The sequence below is a fragment of the Perca fluviatilis genome, chromosome 1 (genome assembly GCF_010015445.1).
Source record: "Perca fluviatilis chromosome 1, GENO_Pfluv_1.0, whole genome shotgun sequence".
NCBI classification, from domain to species: Eukaryota; Metazoa; Chordata; class Actinopteri; order Perciformes; family Percidae; genus Perca; species Perca fluviatilis.
In genome coordinates, this window is record NC_053112.1 from 9,331,869 (window position 1) to 9,352,158 (window position 20,290).

The following is a 20,290-nucleotide window of genomic DNA, read 5'->3' on the forward strand; positions in this document are numbered from 1 at the left end:
TATATATTATATATATATATATGTATATGATATATGTATGTAGTATGTATATATATATATATATATATATATATATATATATATATATATATATATATATATATATATATATATATATGTATATGTATACACACACACACACACTGTAACCACTTTATGAAGTATCTGGTATTCATGCTGCAGGACCAAATATGATTATACAATGAATAAGACTTATTCATTTTATAATCATATTTGGTCCTGTCTATTTGTATATACTTATTCAATAAGTATATACAAATGTAGACAGTTGAGGTGATAGCTGTCAAAACTGCACCACTTACAAAATGGTTTCTCCTTTTTCAATATGTGACTTTGTAAAAACTCCAGCCTTTATCATATAGGCTATTTAAGATGACGATTTTTCAAGGTGGGATTCCCATTTTCAGTAACATTATACATTAACATTATACCGCGCACCGCCTACCAAGAGCCTGGGTCTGTCCGAGCTGATTCCCTGAAAGGAAGCTTTTCCTCGCACGCAGAATGCTTGCTCTTGGGGGAAATTACTGGAATTGTTGGGTCTTTGTAAATTATAGAGTGTGGTCTAGACCTACTCTATCTGTAAAGTGTCCTGAGATAACTCTTGCTATGATTCGATACTATAAATAAAATTGAATTGAATTATAAATCAAACAACTGAGTGACCAAATACATTTTTTACAGAAGCCATTTTCACCCAAGCATTTTTTTAAGGTCCTGATCAAAATTTGACTGGATCCCATCTTTAATCTTTATCCCATCCTTAACCTTCGGGTTAAGAAACTGGGATGGTTTCCAAATGTTTTTTTCCAGATATGCAGCTGATTTTCCCTGACTGAAATGTTGATACTTGATACTTTTTTTTAAACATTAAATTTACACGTATGGCTATCAGATATTCATCATGTCTATAATAATCTAACTCATTTAACCTCCTGAGACCCAGCCCATTGACTTATGTCCACTGTAGTGGACATTTGAGTTTGAATTTGAGTTTGAAGTTCATTTCTCTCCTTGGAATCTTTTGTGCAAGTCTCTTAATTCCTGCTGTACTGTACAGAGGACATCCTGGGCTTTTCAGTGATGTGTTATTTGATTGGCTGGGAGGCCAGGAACCGCCTCTATCTTTCAATCCAAAATGGACAGCATATAACAAGCACATTTTATGGAAAGATAAGAGATGAGTCAAATATTGTTTGTCTATGGTTTTATTACTATGATAATCATATATTTTCTTGTTCATTAAGGTGTTAGGAATCATATATTGAGTTCTGATAGCAACTACATTATGTATCTTTTGAAAAATTTGCCATTTTATGAATGTCAATTATAGTGGACATCAGGACTATCTTCATGTAAATAATGACTCCACATCTACCAAATGTGTCTGTTTTCGTAATCAAATGATCCTGTTGTCCACTACAGTGGACATCCTGTAAATAAATAAAAATTAAAAAAATTTAATTGTAAGATGTTTTTTTTAACCTTAAACAGGTATGGAATCACAAAAAAATATGATTAGGAAAAACAAAATTTTCCTCGGTTCTCAGGAGGTAGCTCTTAAAAGTAGATGCTGCAGTCATGGGAATTATGAAACTATGGTTTTCTGGCTCTTAAAGAAGTTACATCAATAACACAGAACACTGCACTGAACAGAAAAAATGAACAAGAGGAACACAAAGACATAGAACGTAATATAATGATGTTACTGAGAGCTACATGTTTGAGTTCTGAGCTAAACAAACCCGGCATGTTAGTGTCTAATAAATGTGACGGACAGTTTGTGGATGTGATGGCCTCCGCAGCCTCTGTTAGCCTTTATGCTACCGCCACCATGTGGAGAATCGTTTAAGTGCACTGACATTGCACAAATCAGTGAACAGTCTCAGCGGTCTGCAGTTTGTGCCATTAAGCTCTGATTGATGCAAATGTAATACAAAGATACCAGAAGGTAAACACATACTGTCTGACGCATCACTTCTAAATCTCCCACAGGTGCTTAACTGGGTTAATATCTGATGACTGAGAGAATGAGATCTATGTCCTTAGAAGTACTTCACATATAAATGGCATAAATGTATGTGAACACCCCTGCAAGTAGTGTACTATATTTGTCTGAAGCTGTTTTTCATGGTTTTTAGCTTGGTCCCTTAGTTCCAAGTTCAAACTAACTGATATTTTAGACAACAGTGTTGTTCCAGCTTGTTGGAGGCCCCCCTTTTTCTATTTTCAAAATAACAAATCATTATATCCCTTTATGTTTAAGAAATATTCTACTTAGGAAGAAGAATGTGTCTGCGTCGGAACAATGTCTGTGTGTATTGATGTCAAACCACCTCCATGCATGTGTTCCCGTGGTCAAGTTTGCGTCAGATGGAAACGCGGCCATGAAATACTCAATACGCTCAACATGACATCATGACTTCGTGTAAACATACACGCCCACCTTCTTAAAGGAATACGCCACCGTTTGTTGAAATAGTTCTTATCACGGTCTACCCTGGCTGTAGAAAGGTGGGCCAACGCATTTTTTGTCTCAGTGTAAGTAATTAGGTTGTTTTTTTTGTCTTTTGTTGGCTCATTTTTACTCACAACATGCTAACCGGCAACATAGGATTCCATTCACTACGCTAAGTTAACTAGCGGCGGCGCTGCCGGTGTTGCACCGGACTAAAACGATGCATGAACAAAATCTGCGTTGGCCCCCCTATCTACAGCTAGGGGAGACCGTGATAAGCTCTATTTCCACAAACGGTGGCGTAGCCCTTTAAGCCAAGTGGCGCGTTATCTGTACGCATTTTGAGCTATCTGCGTGTATGTCTACGCCGTATACAGTGGACGTAAACATACATGCCACTTGGCGTATTATCGCCACTTACCGTGTTATCGCGAGAAGAAAGCTACCCCCTCCAACCCTTGTATTTCTTATGTTTGTCCTGTCACAATTTTTATTTTAAGATAATTTTTTGGGGCTTTTCCGCCTTTATTTTGACAGGACAGCTAGGTGAGAAAGGGGAGCGAGAGAGAAAGGGGGAAGACATGCAGGAAATGATCACAGGTCGGATTCCAAACCTGGACCTCTGCGTCGAGGCATAAACCTCTCAGTTAATGCGCGCCTGCTCGACCCACTGAGCCAACCCGGCCACGTCCTGTCACTAATCTGTAGTTACGTTGTTATGTCTTTGTACTGTTTGTTGAGTCTGATTCTCTGACGGGGTGGAGTTGAAACGAGTCACATGCTTATTTCACATATAAGAGGAAACTTTTATTTGGATTCAATAGTGAGTTACAGTTTTACCGGGCTTTTTCAATGTCAAATAAAGCCAAACTTTAGAGCGCCTGGAAGTACGGAAATCAAACCTTGTGCGTGCTAAATTTGGAACCGATGATCGGATTTGAAACCAAATTTTCCAAACGGTTCTGAGTTGGAGCCGGTTCTCGATGCCCAATCCTACTTATAACAATAACAGTAAAAGGATGAGAAGGAACTACATTCTTCCGCTCATCCTTCTCTTCACATTCTGGTGTTTAGGTCAGACTTTGTGTGTTCAGGTAACAGAGACAGTAACATCAGGATGTGGTGAGCAGCTGTTCTCAGACCTGAGGGGTTTTAGCAATAATAACATCTGAACTTTAGATTGAGCCTTGTGTCTTCCCATCGACCACTTAGTTTTTTCTGGGTCAAAATTTTAAATGAAAACTTTTTTTTCAACCTTATGTTGTTCTTTTTCGACACTTGTTACTTTTCACGATTTTTGTCCAGGTTGTTTGTCACTATTTCCGAATTTTTTGTCGATTTCTTTCAGCGTTTTTTTTTTTTTTTTTTTATATATATACGTTTTTGTCGATTTCTTTCCAGGTTGTTTGTCACTATTTCCTAAGTTTTTGTTGATTTTTTGATGTTTGTCGTTTTTTGGATGTTTGTCGATTTTTTTCAGCAATTTTTCAGCAATTTTTCAGCAATTTTTATGTTTTTGTTCGTTTTTTTTCCAAGGTTTTTTGTCACTACTTCCGAAGTTTTTGTCAATTTTTTTCAGCGATTTTTTTATTTTTATGTTTTTGTCGATTTTTTTCCTAGGTTTTTTGTCACTATTTCTGACGTTTTTGTTGATTTTTTTTCAGCAATTTAAAAAAATCTTTTTGTTGATTTTTTTTTCCTGCATTTTTTAAGCTTTTTCCAACATTTTTGTCACTCTTTTGTAAAAAAAAACAAATTAAAATGCTATAAAAATTAAATAAACACGCAAATTCAATAAAAGTAGTGAACTGATCATTTATTTTACCTGTGAAGAGTAAAGTTTCTTTGACTATTTGGTTGAAAGAAACTTTCAAAAATTTCTGACATGGAAACTTTTTAAAAATGGCTCAAATTTGACCGGAGGACAACAGGAGGGTTAAAGAAGACACATGGGAAGCTCCAACAGCTTACTGCTAATAGCCAAAGTTTTGGAACTATGTTTCTCATCTCAGTGCTCATTTAGGCTTTCAGTTAAAAAAAAAAAAGACAGAACACATAATCTTCATGTAGGAGCAATGATTGTGTTTACTTTGTGTGATTTTCCGTGTGAGATACTGAAAACTGGAGCACCTCTCCAAGGACCTTAAAAACCTTCTCATGAAACCATCTCAGACAGAAGAATCATTCTTTGGTTGCTATTCAACTCCGCACTTTGACCACAGAAGGGCTCACAAACAAACTATTTGAAGGGGTCACAAGCCTAAAAGTTTAGGAACCACTGTCCTATACTGTTATATGACAGACACATATTTTACAGCCAATACAAGTCACGAAAATGATAGTTTCCCGCAGAAAAATAATGTTCATAAAATAACATAGAAACAATAACTGCAACACTTTCTTGTTGTAACTAACGGCTTAACTCATGTTAATAAAGCATTTATTAATGTCTTATAGATCAGCTACAAGCCAATAAAAAGAAAAACTTGTGGGTTGCCATGCAGGCTGTGAAAAGTTATTTGAGCTGTTAAGCTTTTCTGTTTGGCAGTATATGCGATCCATTAATAAATGCTCATGGGCTTGTTTAAAGGAACACGCCGACTTATTGGGACTTTAGCCGTAGTCCATACATACCCTTCTCATCTCTGTGCGTGTCGTAACTCTGTCTGACACACCCACCACCAATAAGTGACAAAATAACGCCAACATGCTTCTGTTTACATGTTGTGATTTGTATAGTTACAGCGTGTACAAATAACAAGGTCACATGAGACACAGCCGTCTTCTAACTGTATATAAACTGGGAACTATATTCTCAGAAAGGCGAAGCACTGCTACTTCTGCTACTTGGGCGGAGTGATTTGCTCACAGCGCCTGAGAAGCCCCATGGTGAGGAGCAGGGAGTAACAACGGTGCTTTTCAGGTGTTGCGCTAATCACTCCACCCAAGTAGCAGTGCTTCGCCCTTCTGAGAATATAGTTCCCAGTTTGTATACGGTTAGAAGACGGCTGTGTCTCATGTGACCTTGTTATTTGTACACGCTGTGACTCTACAAATCACAACATGTAAATAGGAACATGTTGGCGTTATTTTGTCACTTATTGGGAGCAGTAGGCTAGATGGAGCCGGTTACCTCCAGGATCTGGGCTAGGCTAGGCTAGATGGAGCCGGTTACCGCCAGGATCTGTGCTAAGCTAGGCTAGGCTAGATGGAGCCGGTTACCTCCAGGATCTGGGCTAGGCTAGGCTAGATGGAGCCGGTTACCTCCAGCATCTGTGCTAAGCTAGGCTAGGCTAGATGGAGCCGGTTACTTCCAGGATCTGTGCTAGGCTAGGCTAGGCTAGATGGAGCCGGTTACCTCCAGGATCTGTGCTAAGCTAGGCTAGATGGAGCCGGTTTCCTCCAGGATCTGTGCTAAGCTAGGCTAGATGGAGCCAGTTTTCTCCAGGATCTGTGCTAAGCTAGGCTAGATGGAGCCGGTTTCCTCCAGGATCTGTGCTAAGCTAGGCTAGATGGAGCTGGTTACCTCCAGGATCTGTGCTAAGCTAGGCTAGATGGAGCCGGTTACCTCCAGGATCTGTGCTAAGCTAGGTTAGCGGTGGGTGTGTCAGACAGAGTTACAACACGCATGGAGATGAGAAGGGTATGTATGGACTTATCTAACTCTGGAAGTTACGGTGAATAAGCTAAAGTCCCAATAAGTCGGCGTGTTCCTTTAATAAACCATCAAATGTGTAGTTATAGTAAGTCATTAATCAAAGTTTACTTTTAATATTCAACAAAGTCAGCAGTTAATGCACATAAATTGTTAGTAAATGGCTTTTGGTCTGAAAAGCAATAGGACTAATAAGACGATAAACAACATGGCAAACCAGAAGGTCTTTTTATTATTGACTGACTGAGTCTAACTGATCTATAAAGCATACATAATTTATGTATTAGTGACGAAACCATTACTCACAACTTATAACCACCTTAAAGAAGTGTGCCTTATGGCAGTCAGAAAATCAATGTTGACAGCCTTTACTTTAGGAATAGGGAGGAATAATAAAGATGGAAAAAATGCTTTAAAGCACAATTAGTTAACGCTTAAGGAGCGTCATCAATACACTTTAGTATTAGGATAGAATCTTAGAAATATAATTGTTATTATTGTCAGGATCAATTGTTTTCATAACTATCATAAAACAATAAATTCCCAAATCACTGATTTAACCCAATAAAAAAAATGTAAACAGTATTTTTTTCACCACAGTGAGCTCGAGGCTATTATTAGAAAGTTACGTCACTGCACACTGGAGCGCGTCTCTCTCTCTCTCTCTCTCTCTCTCTCTCTCTCTCTCTCTCTCTCTCTCTCTCTGTGCAACAGAACATCATTATCACCGCGGTTATTGAGCTGCTCCACGGTCCCTCCCTCCCTCTCCCGCATGGACCGGAACCACGCAGTGCCACGTGACCGCGGAGCTCTGGACTGAACGAGCCTCTCTCACACCCGCATCATGGCTGCGGAGGATGCGGCCGCGCGGTCCCGAACCGGAGCCCTGCTCCCCCGCGGGGCTCCGCTCTCTCCTCCCCGCCTGCTGCTGCTGCTCTCCCTGGCCGCGGGCTCCCTGCTCCCCGCCCCGGCGCTCGGCTTGCTCGGCTTTCGGCCGGAGGAGACCGGAGCGGAGCTGTCCGTGGCGGACGGGGTGCTGAAAGCCACCGAGGGGACCCGCTTCATGCTGCGGGTTTATTACTCCACCTCCCCGCAGAGGCTGAACCGCACCGCGGCGACTCGCGCCAACAACGCCGCGCCCTGGGTCGCCTTCATCGAGGAGCCGAGTCCCGGGCGAGAGGGACAAGCTCACCCGAAGCGGAACATGTGCATGGACAAGAACGCCAGGACGTCCGACATCGAGGTTTTGGGCTCTTTCAAGTCCGCTTCCAGTCAAAACTCGGTGCTGGTGGAGCTGCTGGCCAAAGACCTGCGGAGGGGGGAGAAGATGAAATACTACTCCATGTGCGCCTTTGACGGATCCAAATGGGAACACTACCGGACGCGGGATTTCTGGGTGGCCGTGGTGGAGCGCTCGGCTGTCCCGGAGCTCTGGCTGCAGGTGCTGGTGTCCGTGCTGCTGCTCGGGCTCTCGGCGCTGTTCAGCGGGCTGAACCTGAGCCTGCTGGCGCTGGACCCGGTGGAGCTGCAGGTCCTCCAGAACAGCGGCACCGACAAGGAGCAGAACTACGCGCGGAAAATCGAGTCGGTGCGTCGGCACGGCAACTACGTGCTCTGCACTCTGCTGCTGGGCACCGCGATCATCAACGCCTCGCTCGCCGTGTGGATGTGCCAGATCCTGGGCATGACCTGGCTCTCCACGGTCATCTGCGCCTTCGGCATCTTCTTCGTCGGGGAGATTCTCCCGCACTCGGTGGCGTCGCGCCACGGCCTCGCCATCGCCTCCAAAACCATCTGGGTGACGCGGCTGCTCATGGTGATCTCCTTCCCCATCTCCTACCCCATCAGCAAACTGCTGGACCTCATCCTCAACCAGGAGATCTCGAACTTCTACACCAGGGAGAAGCTCCTGGAGATGCTGCGCGTGTCCGACCCGTACCACGACCTGGTGAAAGAGGAGCTCAACATCATCCAGGGAGCGCTGGAGCTGCGGACCAAGACCGTGGAGGACGTGCTGACGCCGCTGAGCGACTGCTTCATGCTGGCCTCGGACGTGGTGCTGGACTTCAACACCATGTCGGACATGATGCAGAGCGGATACACGAGGATACCGGTGTTCGAGAACGAGCGCTCCAACATCGTGGACATCCTGTTCGTCAAGGACCTGGCGTTCGTGGACCCGGACGACTGCACCCCGCTGAAGACCATCACCCAGTTCTACAAACACCCGCTGCACTTCGTGTTCAACGACACCAAACTGGACGCCATGCTGGAAGAGTTCAAGAAAGGTGAGTGTGAGTGCGCGCGCCTGTGTGTGTGTGTGTGTGTGTGTGTGTGTGTGTGTGTGTGTGTGTGTGTGTGTGTGTGTGTGTGTGTTGTGTGTGTGAGTGAGAATTGAGGTCAAACGGGCGCCTGGGTCGCTCACCTGGTTGAGCGTGTGTGAACATATGCAGAGGCTTAGTCCTCGACGCAGTGGCCGTGGGTTCGGTTCCGACCTGCGGCCCTGTGATGCATGTAATTCCCCCTCTCTCTCCCCCCTCTTTCATGACTAAGCTGTCTTGTCAAAAAAAAAAAAAAAAGCCAAAAAAATAAATAAAAAGAATTGGTCAAATGAAGTGCAGTCTCAGAAGAATACAATGTATGAAATTGCAGCCATGTTGAAAATATATTTGATCAGAGAAACACTAATATAGCTGCTAGTTATTTTATATGATTATTCATTTGTGATAGTATTCATATTATTATTATTATTATTATTAGAAAACCAACCAATCCCAAGTCATGCCGTACACACACTGTATGAAGAGATGTCTTTGTGCCCGCTTGATTATGGCCTCTAGATCTTATAGAGTCCCTGCGTGTCACACGGTCCAGTGAAATTTAAGAGAAAGTCAAGAGTTCAGGAAATTCAGAATTATTTTCAGGGTTCTCCCTACCTACCATCGTAAGGCTTAGGCACACAAGCCGGTTTTGGCACCACCTAAGCCGAAAGAATGAATGTGAAGTCATTGTGAGCATCACAACTAACTAAATGACTGTTCTCAGATCTAATGATTGTAGTCGGTCCCCAGTGGACTTCTTTAGCAAGTTTAGTCTTTAGGCTTTTTTAGTGTTATTTATTTATTATCTGCTCTAGCTTTTCAAGACACAGATATGGCAATCAATATGGTGCAAAATGATGTGAAATTTTTTTTATTATTGAAAAACATAAAATTTTCTGGAGGAAGGACCTCTAAACCCCACGCCAAATACTTCCTGCTACGTCTTTCACAAACCTAGGGAAAACACTGACTTACATGTACGGATCATCCACTGAACTTTAGTCAGTCCTTCCAGAAAAATGCGCAAAAGTTTTTTGTGATCGTTGCGGGCAGAAATCCTTGATTATGCGGCACGTTTTCTTAAAAAAATGCGATGGAATATGCGGCATATTTATGCAATTTTATGCGATGAAATTGCGGGAACTTGCAAAAACTGCGGTTTGATGAAAAAGAGAAAAAAAGTGATTCCCCCAAACAATCTGCTTTTCGATGATGTTCACGTCACTTCATAACGTCACTTCATAACGTCACTTCATAACGTTCCCATGGCAACAGGGGAAAATGGCTGCTCTTGTGTGAGGTAAACGCAACATTTTTCAACGTGCTGCTAAGATATACAGTATGTGACTTTTTTGCAACGAAAATGCGGGGATTATGAAATCATGCAAGCCCCGCATATTTTGCGTGAAAATCGACAATTTATGCGGCAAAAGTGCGGCGTATTTGAAAAAATGCGCCCCCCCCCCGCATAAATATGCGGACTTTGGCTGATTATGCATTGAATAAAACACGTTTTTCTGGAGGGACTGTTTATTTTATTAGGCAGTCTCATCGATATCTGTTTTTCAAAGGAGACCTGAGATAAAAAAAAAAACATTCATAATCAGACCTTGTAGTAACATGAAATACATTTTCGTGTTGTGTAGACACTGAACATGTGTTTGTACCCTGTTTACAGAAAACCAGACCTACATTTTGGCAGGCAACTTGTGAAAATTATAGGAGGATGTGACCTAAAAGTTGCAGGTTTGAGTCCCCGGACTTGCCGTAAAAGTCCAAACTGACAGCTGAGCTGCCCTTGAGCAACCTTCGTTACCCTGTAACTGCTCCTTTAAGTATTGTGAATGTGTATCTGAGAGCTTTAGTCTGCAATGCCCTCCCCTGGCTGCATTAAAAAAAAAAGAGAGAGAGAGAGTTGAACCCCACTTTGCAGAGCTGCTGTTGCAGCAGGGCACCAATTCTCCTGTATTGAGTCAGCTGCTTTATTGTAGAGTATATAAAATGGGTGGGGTGCTCAGCAGCCAATCACAGGCCTCGCTGCCCTCTCTGCCTTTCCTGCGTGTTCGTAGGACCTGCAAGGTCAGCGTTTTCTGTTCTCTTTTCTGCTGCTGGGGGTGTGTGTGCCGGGGACGGGAAGAGAGACGGAGGTAAACAGAGAAGGACACCTTGACCAAAGCTGCCTCTGTTTACAGAAGACAAGTGACAGCTCATACATTTACATTTATGCTTATTTTGTAAGCACTGAGGGGAAATCTGGCATCATGTAAATGTCATGTTTTAAAGATGAGCTTTTGTTTTGAGCTTAAGATTACTATGCATATTTGGGAAACACATTGAAATGTCTTCCCTGTGACTTAAACCTCAGTGTGTGTGTGTGTGTGTGTGTGTGTGTGTGTGTGTGTGTGTGTGTGTGTGTGTGTGTGTGTGTGTGGAGTATTTTGTACAAAGCCAGATGCCATCAGTTTTGTGACGAACACAAACATGATTTTCTGTGTCACTGTTCCACAGAGGGATCAGTGGGATCTCTCTCTCTCTCTGTCTCTGTCTCTCTCTTTTTTTTTTTTTTTTTTTTTTTTTTTTTTCTGTGTGCAACAACACCTTCAGGCACTGCGGCAGAAAAACGCAGGTTCCCTCGTTCATTTTGGGACCCCTGCAGCAGTGGATGCTGCCACTGAGAGCTCTGGGACAAATTAAATAAGTGCAAACACATAGAAATAAAACAATGTTTTATATCTACGTTCAAACATCTGCGTAGCGTCTTAGCGTTTTTGCTAACTCCCTAGTTTGTATTTCTTCTTCTACCCGTTCCCCATAGCAACACACCCACAATTGCGCAGCCTGTTGTTTTTTAGTGTATCACTGCTGTGGGTATGAGTGCATCATACACAGTTGAGACCGGTGGCGCTCAGCTCCTGGCCACGTTTCTCAAGATCAGTTCATCTGCTTTGATTCTCTGATCTGTTTCTGACTCAGAGCTGATTGATGATTTATCATAGACTGTATAATATTAACAGTCTATGTGATTTATGTATACTGTGTATACTGGTCAGCCTGCTCACTGTAATTCTGTCTTACTAACGCACATTTGTCTACTTTAACATGCTACCAAAGGGTAAAAGGCAAAAGTGGGACAAAGTCGTTGTTTTTGCAAGGGAAAAGCACTGTGAGTCTCAAATCTTAAAGGTGCGCTATGAGTTCCTGCACGGTTTCAGCGCGATTACATTTTTTGGTCTCAAATCGTAGGCCTGGTCCCCTGAATACACCGTGAAAAAGCCCGGTCTCCGGAGACAACACAGGGGCCGTAAACGTCAAAAACAAACACTAGGGGCACAGGCTGTGCACCAAAATACAAAAACCACGTTCCAGCCAATTACCGACAAGATGGTTGGGGGAGGGGGGTGGGGGATTAGTGACAGTTAAGGCTCTTATATACTAGACGCATCCAAGATGGCGCGCGCCATTGTGACGTCAAAATGACGTAATATCCTGCCGGCAGGAGGCCGGAACGAGTTCGCCGACAACCGGCTGCCAGGACTCTCAGAGTCTTGTAAACCTACCGGGTTAAGATGAGTTCTTTTATGGTGAATGAAAGTCTTGATCCGACCAAGTAGGTCATCCAATCAAATCGGAGCAGTGACGGCAATGCTGCTGCCAGTTCTGCCGTTGTTTACCTTTTTCTTCTTCTTCTAGTCAGTAGAAAGAGCAACGTCGGTAGCATTTGCTCATTAGCGCCACCGCTGTTCTGGAGAAGACTGCAACTAGTGTCGCGACCACCAGCGCGGGTATAAATAGTCACGGCGATCCCATGACGTCACATTTGCACGCGCCAGTTGTATATAAGTATAGTATATAAGACGCTTTAGTCAGGGGACGGGCGAGCTTGCTCTGTTTTGTTTGGTATTTACTTGGAATGTCAACAGAAGTGACGTCATGCAGGAACTCATAGTGCAGCTTTAAGTGCTGTATGTCAAGTCCGACAAGTAAAAGCTAGTGTGGAACTTTAATAAACGTACGTTACATTCACGCCCTTGCCAAACGAGTTCACACGATGCCGATGAAGCCGTTCACCGCCAGGGAAAGCTCTCTGCATTTCTCAGTATGCCAGAGTTCAGTGTGATTTATGCTTCTGCGTAAAATCTACGCCGTGGCAACGTACCTAGGTCCATGGAGACACGGACCCTACGCTGTAGCCTGACATGTACTTCTCAAACAATGCAACTGCACGTCGCGGGGACGCACGTCGCTCGGTCGTGGCTTGTTAGCGTTGCATTCCCCCCCCCCCGCCTCATTTTCTGGTTCGCCTTCTCCATCAACATTATGAAATCAAGGAGAGGGGTAACTTTTCCTGCTCCAGATTTCCCACTGTGGTCAGAAAGAACAGGGGAGACACTTTGTTTCTCCTACTGTGCCTCTAGAGTCGCTACTGCTCCAAAAGCTAATGGCCGTCACTCTCTCACTCGCTCTACCACACACACACAAATGCCGGCCCTGCTATTAGATCGACGCACACACCAACACACAAGTATAAACTTCTGGCCACTTATAGGCTGCGGCGAAAGCTCTCCGTGGAGCCTCTGCAAGACCCTAAATCAAGCTTTATGATGTCTGGTGTCTGGGGCGACTTTCCCAGTCTGGCGCCAGTTTTTCCAATGAAAGGAGCTAGCACAAGTGACGCCATACGCTCATTAGCATATTGGTGACATCATCAGGTATCATCTGCATAAAGCTTGGAGGCTGTGGCGGCCGACTGCCTGCTTCTCCCGGCGCTAGAGGAGATGGAGAGAGAGGCACTGTACTGTTGGCAGAAGAGCCGTGGACTGTGATTACTGTGAGCAGCATGCACGGAAATGAATTACAATATAATATATCTCGCATTTTCCCTGATGGTCTGAAGTCGCCAAATCTGTCGCTAGTCGCTTTATAGAAACAAAGCCGCTGAGAAGGTCTGAAAAGTTGCTAAGTCTACTGAGAAAGTCGCCAAGTTGGCAACACTATCTGAAAGAATACATGCTTTTTAGTATTCATTACTTTCAAATACATTTTAGAACATTTAAAAGCAAAATTATCAGGTTTGCTTTGGTAAATTATGACTGGGTTGGGGATTGATAGCATGTTATCAAGTCTGAATCTTGTGAATGTTCTTATTTTGTCTCCAGCTTTCAACATTTGAAACACAATTTAAAAACAACAAAAAGATTTAAAAAGGAGATTTGTACCGTTTGTTGGCCACGAAGACGGAAACCCTACAGTTTGGGATTGGTAGCGTAATAGTTGGTCACTGAAAGGCCTGGTGAAGACCTCTATTGTAATACATGTGCTTTGCTAAATGAGCCCGGTGGCTACTTAAGATTTTATTCAGGTTGACTGAGCCGACTTGTGAAGCCACAGCTCAGTGTTCAGAGTGTTGTGGAGTAGATAACAGGACTGGCAGAGCTTAAGGCCTTTCATATGTCACAATAAGAAAACGTTTAAAACAAGGTAACTACTATCTTGGCTGTAGTTTGAACGCATAGAAAGTTAAAGGGGAACTATGCAGTGTTTTTCTTTTTGGCTTAATTTACCTTAACTGAACAGCTTCGGAGTCATTGGAATGGTTATATGACTTTTTTTCAAGTTGAATGGTGGTCGTCTTGCTCCCCCCTAGGGCCTGTGAGAGGAAGAACCACCCTTGCAACTTTCGGCTGGCGACCCCCCGGCCTCAGCGCCAGGAAGTATGGCGTGATATCAGGTCTCGCGATGTGACGAATTGCTTCACGGCACTGCACACATACGCCCATTCAGGAACCGGCTAACAAGGTAGCGATGGAGTTTTTCACACTGTCGTCGTGGCTGAGCTGGCTAAAAAGAATATTAACACATTAATATTCATATTTGCAAGCTTCAAAGTCCAAATCTCTACGAATCCCCTGTTTTCAGCTATAATAATATGGTCCTACACAAAAGGTAAAGAGAACTTTTGTTATACCATACAACCATTGTTTCAACTGCATTAACATTAGTATTTTTCGGCGTGAAGCAGATAACTTCAAAATGAAATAAAGTCGAAACAATGGTAACTCTACCCTAGAAATCTAAAAAGCAACACCACCAATGCCATGTTTGCAGTGAGAGCTCATTAACTGCAGTATATTAGAAGAGTTGCATGGAAGAAGCAGTGTCTGGAAAATAAGGCACACCTTTGCCTGCCAAGAGTTAGAATATACACTCATTTCAACACATTTAAAGACACTGCAGAGGTGTAGCAGAGACTCTGCCGGTCTGTTTTTTTGGCCTGAATGCTAAGCAGCGTGTCTGGCACAAATGAAACCAGCCAAGTAACACCTCCTCCTGCTGTGAACAATGCAGGTACGAAAAGCCTTGCCAGTGCCGGGGGAAGCTTGGTTAGACAGATGGAAGGCTGAACGGTGAACATTTTACACACACATCCTGGACGAGAGTCTGCATCCCTCTGCCAGAAAACCAGAGAAGTTTGTCTTTTCAACGATGATGCCAAAACAGACCACGAGAACAACATTAGCTTCAAAATGTAGATAAGAAAAGACTCGGTGTGGCCAAGTAAGAGCTCTGACTTTAATTTGTGGTGAAAGTTTTCCGAAGAAGAACAGCCAGCAAATACGTTTCCATCTCAGAGTCTAAACAAGATATCAGCTGTGGTAAATATTGACAAAATATGACAAATATGTGACATATTTTCATTTTAAAAAATCAAGTTATGATTCACTATTATCCTTTTACAAAAGGGAGATGTTGTATTATACAACAAGTAGGTCCGACCAGGCAATCTGATTGGTCGACTAGACATTTGGAACGTGCTCAAATCAAAATGATAGTACGCCCAGAGCACACCAGGCTCATCACTTTAAATATTACTTCTCCATTTCCATGTCAACATTACAGAGTTGAATTAAAAATTTTTTTTGAAGGACTTGTATTAATGAAAATTAGTGGGACACACAAAAAACTCAACAACATATTTATATAAAAATGTTTCATTGGTTTAAACGAAAAAAAAAAGAAAAAAGAGTAGAGTCTAGCTGTGCCGGTGGCACGTCGCTATGGAAAGAATAGCTGCTACAGCTAAATTTGGCGCACGTACAGGAGCTAAATCGGTCAATAGAAAAAATATTTTTTTCAGCAGATATCTAGTTACAACAAGATTGAGCTAGCAAAGCAGTTTATATGTGTGGTTATTCAGTTTGGGAAATCCCACCATCTTGACAAGCTACAATGTAAGTTAATAGGGCAGTTGTCCAGCTTGTATTTACCTTCACGAAAGTGCTCGTTTTTCTGCTAACAGACTAAAAAGATTAATATAACAACTAAGTGTCTGACAACATTATGGAAAGGATCCCTTCAGAGATAGACCTTTAAAACCTCTTTGAGACCTTTCTGTTTAACCAGAAACAGCTCTGAAGTCGCTAGCGCTAAACTCCATTTAAAAAAGCTATACTTTTAGCGTGTATAGAGCCAACATATGGAAATCGGTAAACTGTGTTTATTTCAACCAAAACTAGAGTTGTGATGGTTGGAAAAGTGGTTCTTAGTTTTATTTTGTTTCTGTCGACTTTGAATGAAGTGTATTATACAATGCTAAAATGACGAATGAATGAATGAAATGTTCATTTACCTGGTGGCTTTAGCGAACGCAATTTCGCGGATGTCTTTATGTTGAAAAAAAGGATCTTACTCTTTAACAGAAAGGTCGACCTCCTTAGAAATCCTTTCCATAATGTTGTCAGACACTTAGAATAATAAACGTTAAACAGGGACAAGAACTTGTCTCTGTTGTTAGAAGTTCACAGACAACATTAACATTATAGTAGCTAAACCTATCCATCCAAAAAATATTTTTTTGCAGCAGATATCTTAGTTACAACATGATTGAGCTAGCAAAGCGGTTTAGTGTTTATATGTGCAGTGTTTATTCAGTTTGGGAAATCCCACGTTCTCTTCAAAGCTAACGTTAGCTTAAGTTGGCTTGCTGACTAAACAGGGAGGGACAAGAAATCCTCTGTTGCTTTTGGATTTTGAGAGCAAAATGACCCACAATATGAATACATCATATTATAACTTTTATTATGTTGGTAACCGTTATATAATTGCATCACTGTTGTGCCAATAATGACGTTAAATCAAACCCTCTGGAGGGACTTTATTTATCCTGTTCCTCTGTTCACACTGATTGATTTACATGAGACCTTTTATGGCCATATCCACCCAACCACAGTCCTTTATTTTCTCCCTCTAATTCCTTTCCCTCTTTCTCTCTGTCCTTGTTACTGTACCGTGTCCCAGGAGGCAGAGTATAAAATATTCAGTGTGCTGTATTTACAGTTTGTCTCCTTGCCATCTGTTCTCTGTATTCATTATATTTTCACAGTACATGTTTCAGCTGATCAGCCCTTATCCTGATCAGCTGGACAAAATCACTTTCAAATTCATCTAAATCTATTGCTCTCTGATCAAGTGTTAAGTTTTGGACATGGGACCCTGCAGTGACACTTGATAAAGTGAATTTGCTGAGTTTAGCCAACTAGCTAGTCACGCATTGCCAGACCTTCCTCCACAGCGCTGCGGAGGAGGCTCTGGCTAGTCCACACAGCATTCTGGGATGGGAGAAAAACGTGCTCTGGTTTATTGGCATTTCTTTAAACCAATCACAATCGTCATGGGCGGCGCTAAGCTCCCAACGGAGCCCCGGTGCCTCTGCAAAATAGCCTCGGGAAGGAAGTTGTTTTGGTGGAACGTGTGTACGTTCAAAGGTTGTTTTAGTCGTGCGTTAGAAAACTCAGATTGGACAGATAGTCTAGCTAGCTGTCTGGATTTACCCTGCAGAGATCTGAGGAGCAGTTAACCATAGTCCTCACAAATCCACCGGAGTTTAGAATTCCAACACAAAGAAAGAGGAAGGTCAAGGACATCTGGCCGAAAAGAGCGGCATCCGGTGGAATTTCCTGCGGCATCGGACCAATCCCAGAAGTGGAATGTGGTGGACATAGACTACCTACTAGCCTTCTGGAGGCCACACATTTGCAGGTCTTGCCATGTGAAAGAGGTGGTTGCTCACATGGGACACAGAATGAATGGACAGGAACAAAGGATGCATTCCTTAGAGGGAGTTCTGTATAAATTAGCCTCTCTGACTAAGCTGTTGTAAAGCTCCATTTTTAAATAATATTAACAAAACCGTTCCATCGATGCTATCTTCAAAGCCCCCAGACTCCTTTGACAAAAACAGTCATTTTACCTCGCAGAACACGGGAGTTGCTAGTCTACCGCTGCCTCAATCGGTGTTTGTTAGTGTTATTGTGCAACTTTGGTGAATCTGAACTAACCCCTTTAAAACAACAAAACATCTGAACTGTCCCTTTAAGAGGAAATCAAGGGCATTAAACGAGGTTGGGAGGTCAAAGAAATACTAGAAGGAAAAAGAAGTGTTAAGAGAAACACTGATGGAGAAACGAATAAGAAAAATCTGCAGAACACAGAGAGAAAGAACATATAAGACTGACTGAAAATACTCTCTCCTCTTCCAAGCTATTTTGTATGTAAGGCTGACCTATTTAGCTGAATGCAGCTCTGCCAGAATTGATTGTGTGTGTGTGTGTGTGTGTGTGTGTGTGTGTGTGTGTGTGTGTGTTTGGTAGTATTTGGCAGGCATGAGTGGAAGGAGGAAGTTGATTTTTTTTTTTTTTTTTTTTTTTTTTTTTTTTTTTTTTTTTTTTTTTTTGTTTTTTTTTTTTTTTTTTTTTTTTTTTGTGGGTCTGTCTGTGATTTTTTTTTTTTTTTTTTTTTTTTTTTTTTTTTTTTTTTTTTTTTTTTTTTTTTTTTTTTTTTTTTTTTTACTTGTAGAAGACGAGGGATGGATGAGTGACGTAACACACAACCTGCTGCTGTCTGCAGTGCAGTGTCTCGTTAGCTACACACACACACACACACACACACACACACACACACACACACACACACACACACACACACACACACACACACACAACCCTTTCTTCTTGTTCTTTCCGCTTCGTTTAAATTAATTAAATTGAATCCCATTTAAGACCCTGCCTGCCTTTTATGTTTTATTTCCTTCTGCAGAACAAGTTTTTCCCCCCAGCAGTGCACAGATTATTAATTACTCCATTTGTCTTTGGAAATGCCCCAAGATTTTACCTCCAGAAACACACACACACACACACACACACACACACACACACACACACACACACACACACACACATACACACACACACACACACACACACACACACACACACACACACACACACACACACACACTCATCCTCCTGGAAACACAGCAGAGGCCCATCAGACTCTGGAGAGTGTGTCCATGTGATGGATTGCGTTCCTGTGTTTTGTATTGAATCCTCCCTCGCTGTTACACCCACTGCATTCAGCTCCTGCTGCTCCACTTACTGAGCATCAGGCTGCAGAGCTCCCACTCGGTGTGAGCCAAACACGTGAGAAGAGACGGCAAAAGTAAAGCGTTTTTGACGTTACAGAGCTCCTTGGTCGCTACCGCATTGCATTGTGGGATACCTATGCTGGTGTAGTGTCCAGTGTTTGCATAATGTAATATTTCACTGGAAATAGCATGCAATTCGCGCACTATTGGTTACATTCTAAGATTTGGGACTCTTCTCACATGCTGTTTTAGTGTAAATAGCATGTTAGTTTGGAATTTCGGACCCATCCATGTGATATCATGACTTCGCGTAAACATACACGCCACTTTCTTAAGCCAAGTGGCGCGTGTTATCTGTACGCATTTGGAGCTATCCGCATGTACAGCGGACGGGTTGGGTTTAGGAAAAGAACAACGAGACGGCTGGATTTAGGAAAATAATAACGGGACGCGGGACAACAACGGCACGGTTGGGTTTAGGAAAAGAAGAACAGGGTTGGGTTTAGTAAAAGAAGAACAGGGTTGGGTTTAGTAAAAGAAGAACAGGGTTGGGTTTAGTAAAAGAAGAAGAGGGTTGGGTTTAGGAAAAGAAGAACAGGGTTGGGTTTAGTAAAAGAAGAACAGGGTTGGGTTTAGGAAAAGAAGAACACGGTTGGGTTTAGTAAAAGAAGAACAGGGTTGGGTTTAGTAAAAGAAGAACAGGGTTGGGTTTAGGAAAAGAAGAACACGGTTGGGTTTAGTAAAAGAAGAACAGGGTTGGGTTTAGTAAAAGAAGAACAGGGTTGGGTTTAGGAAAAGAAGAACAGGGTTGGGTTTAGTAAAAGAAGAACAGGGTTGGGTTTAGGAAAAGAAGAACACGGTTGGGTTTAGTAAAGGAAGAACAGGGTTGGGTTTAGTAAAAGAAGAACAGGGTTGGGTTTAGGAAAAGAGAACAGGGTTAGGGTTAAGAAAGAAGAACAGGGTTGGGTTTAGGAAAAGAAGAACAGGGTTGGGTTTAGGAAAAGAAGAACAGGGTTGGGTTTAAGGAAAAGAAGAACAGGGTTGGGTTTAGGAAAAGAAGAAGAGGGTTGGGTTTAGTAAAAGAAGAACAGGGTTGGGTTTAGGAAAAGAAGAACGGGTGTGGGTTTAGTATAAGGAAAAGAACAGGGTTGGGTTTAGTAAAAGGAAGAACAGGGTTGGGTTTAGGAAAAGAAGAACAGGGTTGGGTTTAGGAAAAGAAGAACAGGGTTTTAGGAAAAGAAGAAAAGGGGTTGGGGTTTAGGGAAAAGAAGAACAGGGTTGGGTTTAGTAAAAGAAGAACAGGGTTGGGTTTAGGAAAAGAAGAATAGGGTTGGGTAGGAAAAGGAAGAACAGGGTTGGGTTTAGTAAAAGAAGAACAGGGTTGGGTTTAGGAAAAGAAGAACAGGGTTGGGTTT

The 20,290-nt window shown here is 42.5% G+C and overlaps 1 protein-coding gene across 2 annotated transcripts in view; it reads left to right on the plus strand.

Annotated features, from left to right (window-relative positions):
* The first annotated feature begins 6,850 nt into the window (after positions 1-6,850).
* LOC120559260 (metal transporter CNNM1-like) overlaps positions 6,851-20,290 on the plus strand; it is a 28,080-nt gene continuing 14,640 nt past the window's right edge. For both annotated transcript variants that reach the window (XM_039800864.1, XM_039800873.1), the window contains exon 1: positions 6,851-8,422. In XM_039800864.1, coding sequence (XP_039656798.1) covers positions 6,979-8,422 — 1,444 coding nt within the window. In that variant the 5' untranslated portion in view covers positions 6,851-6,978. The remainder of the gene's footprint in view (positions 8,423-20,290) is intronic.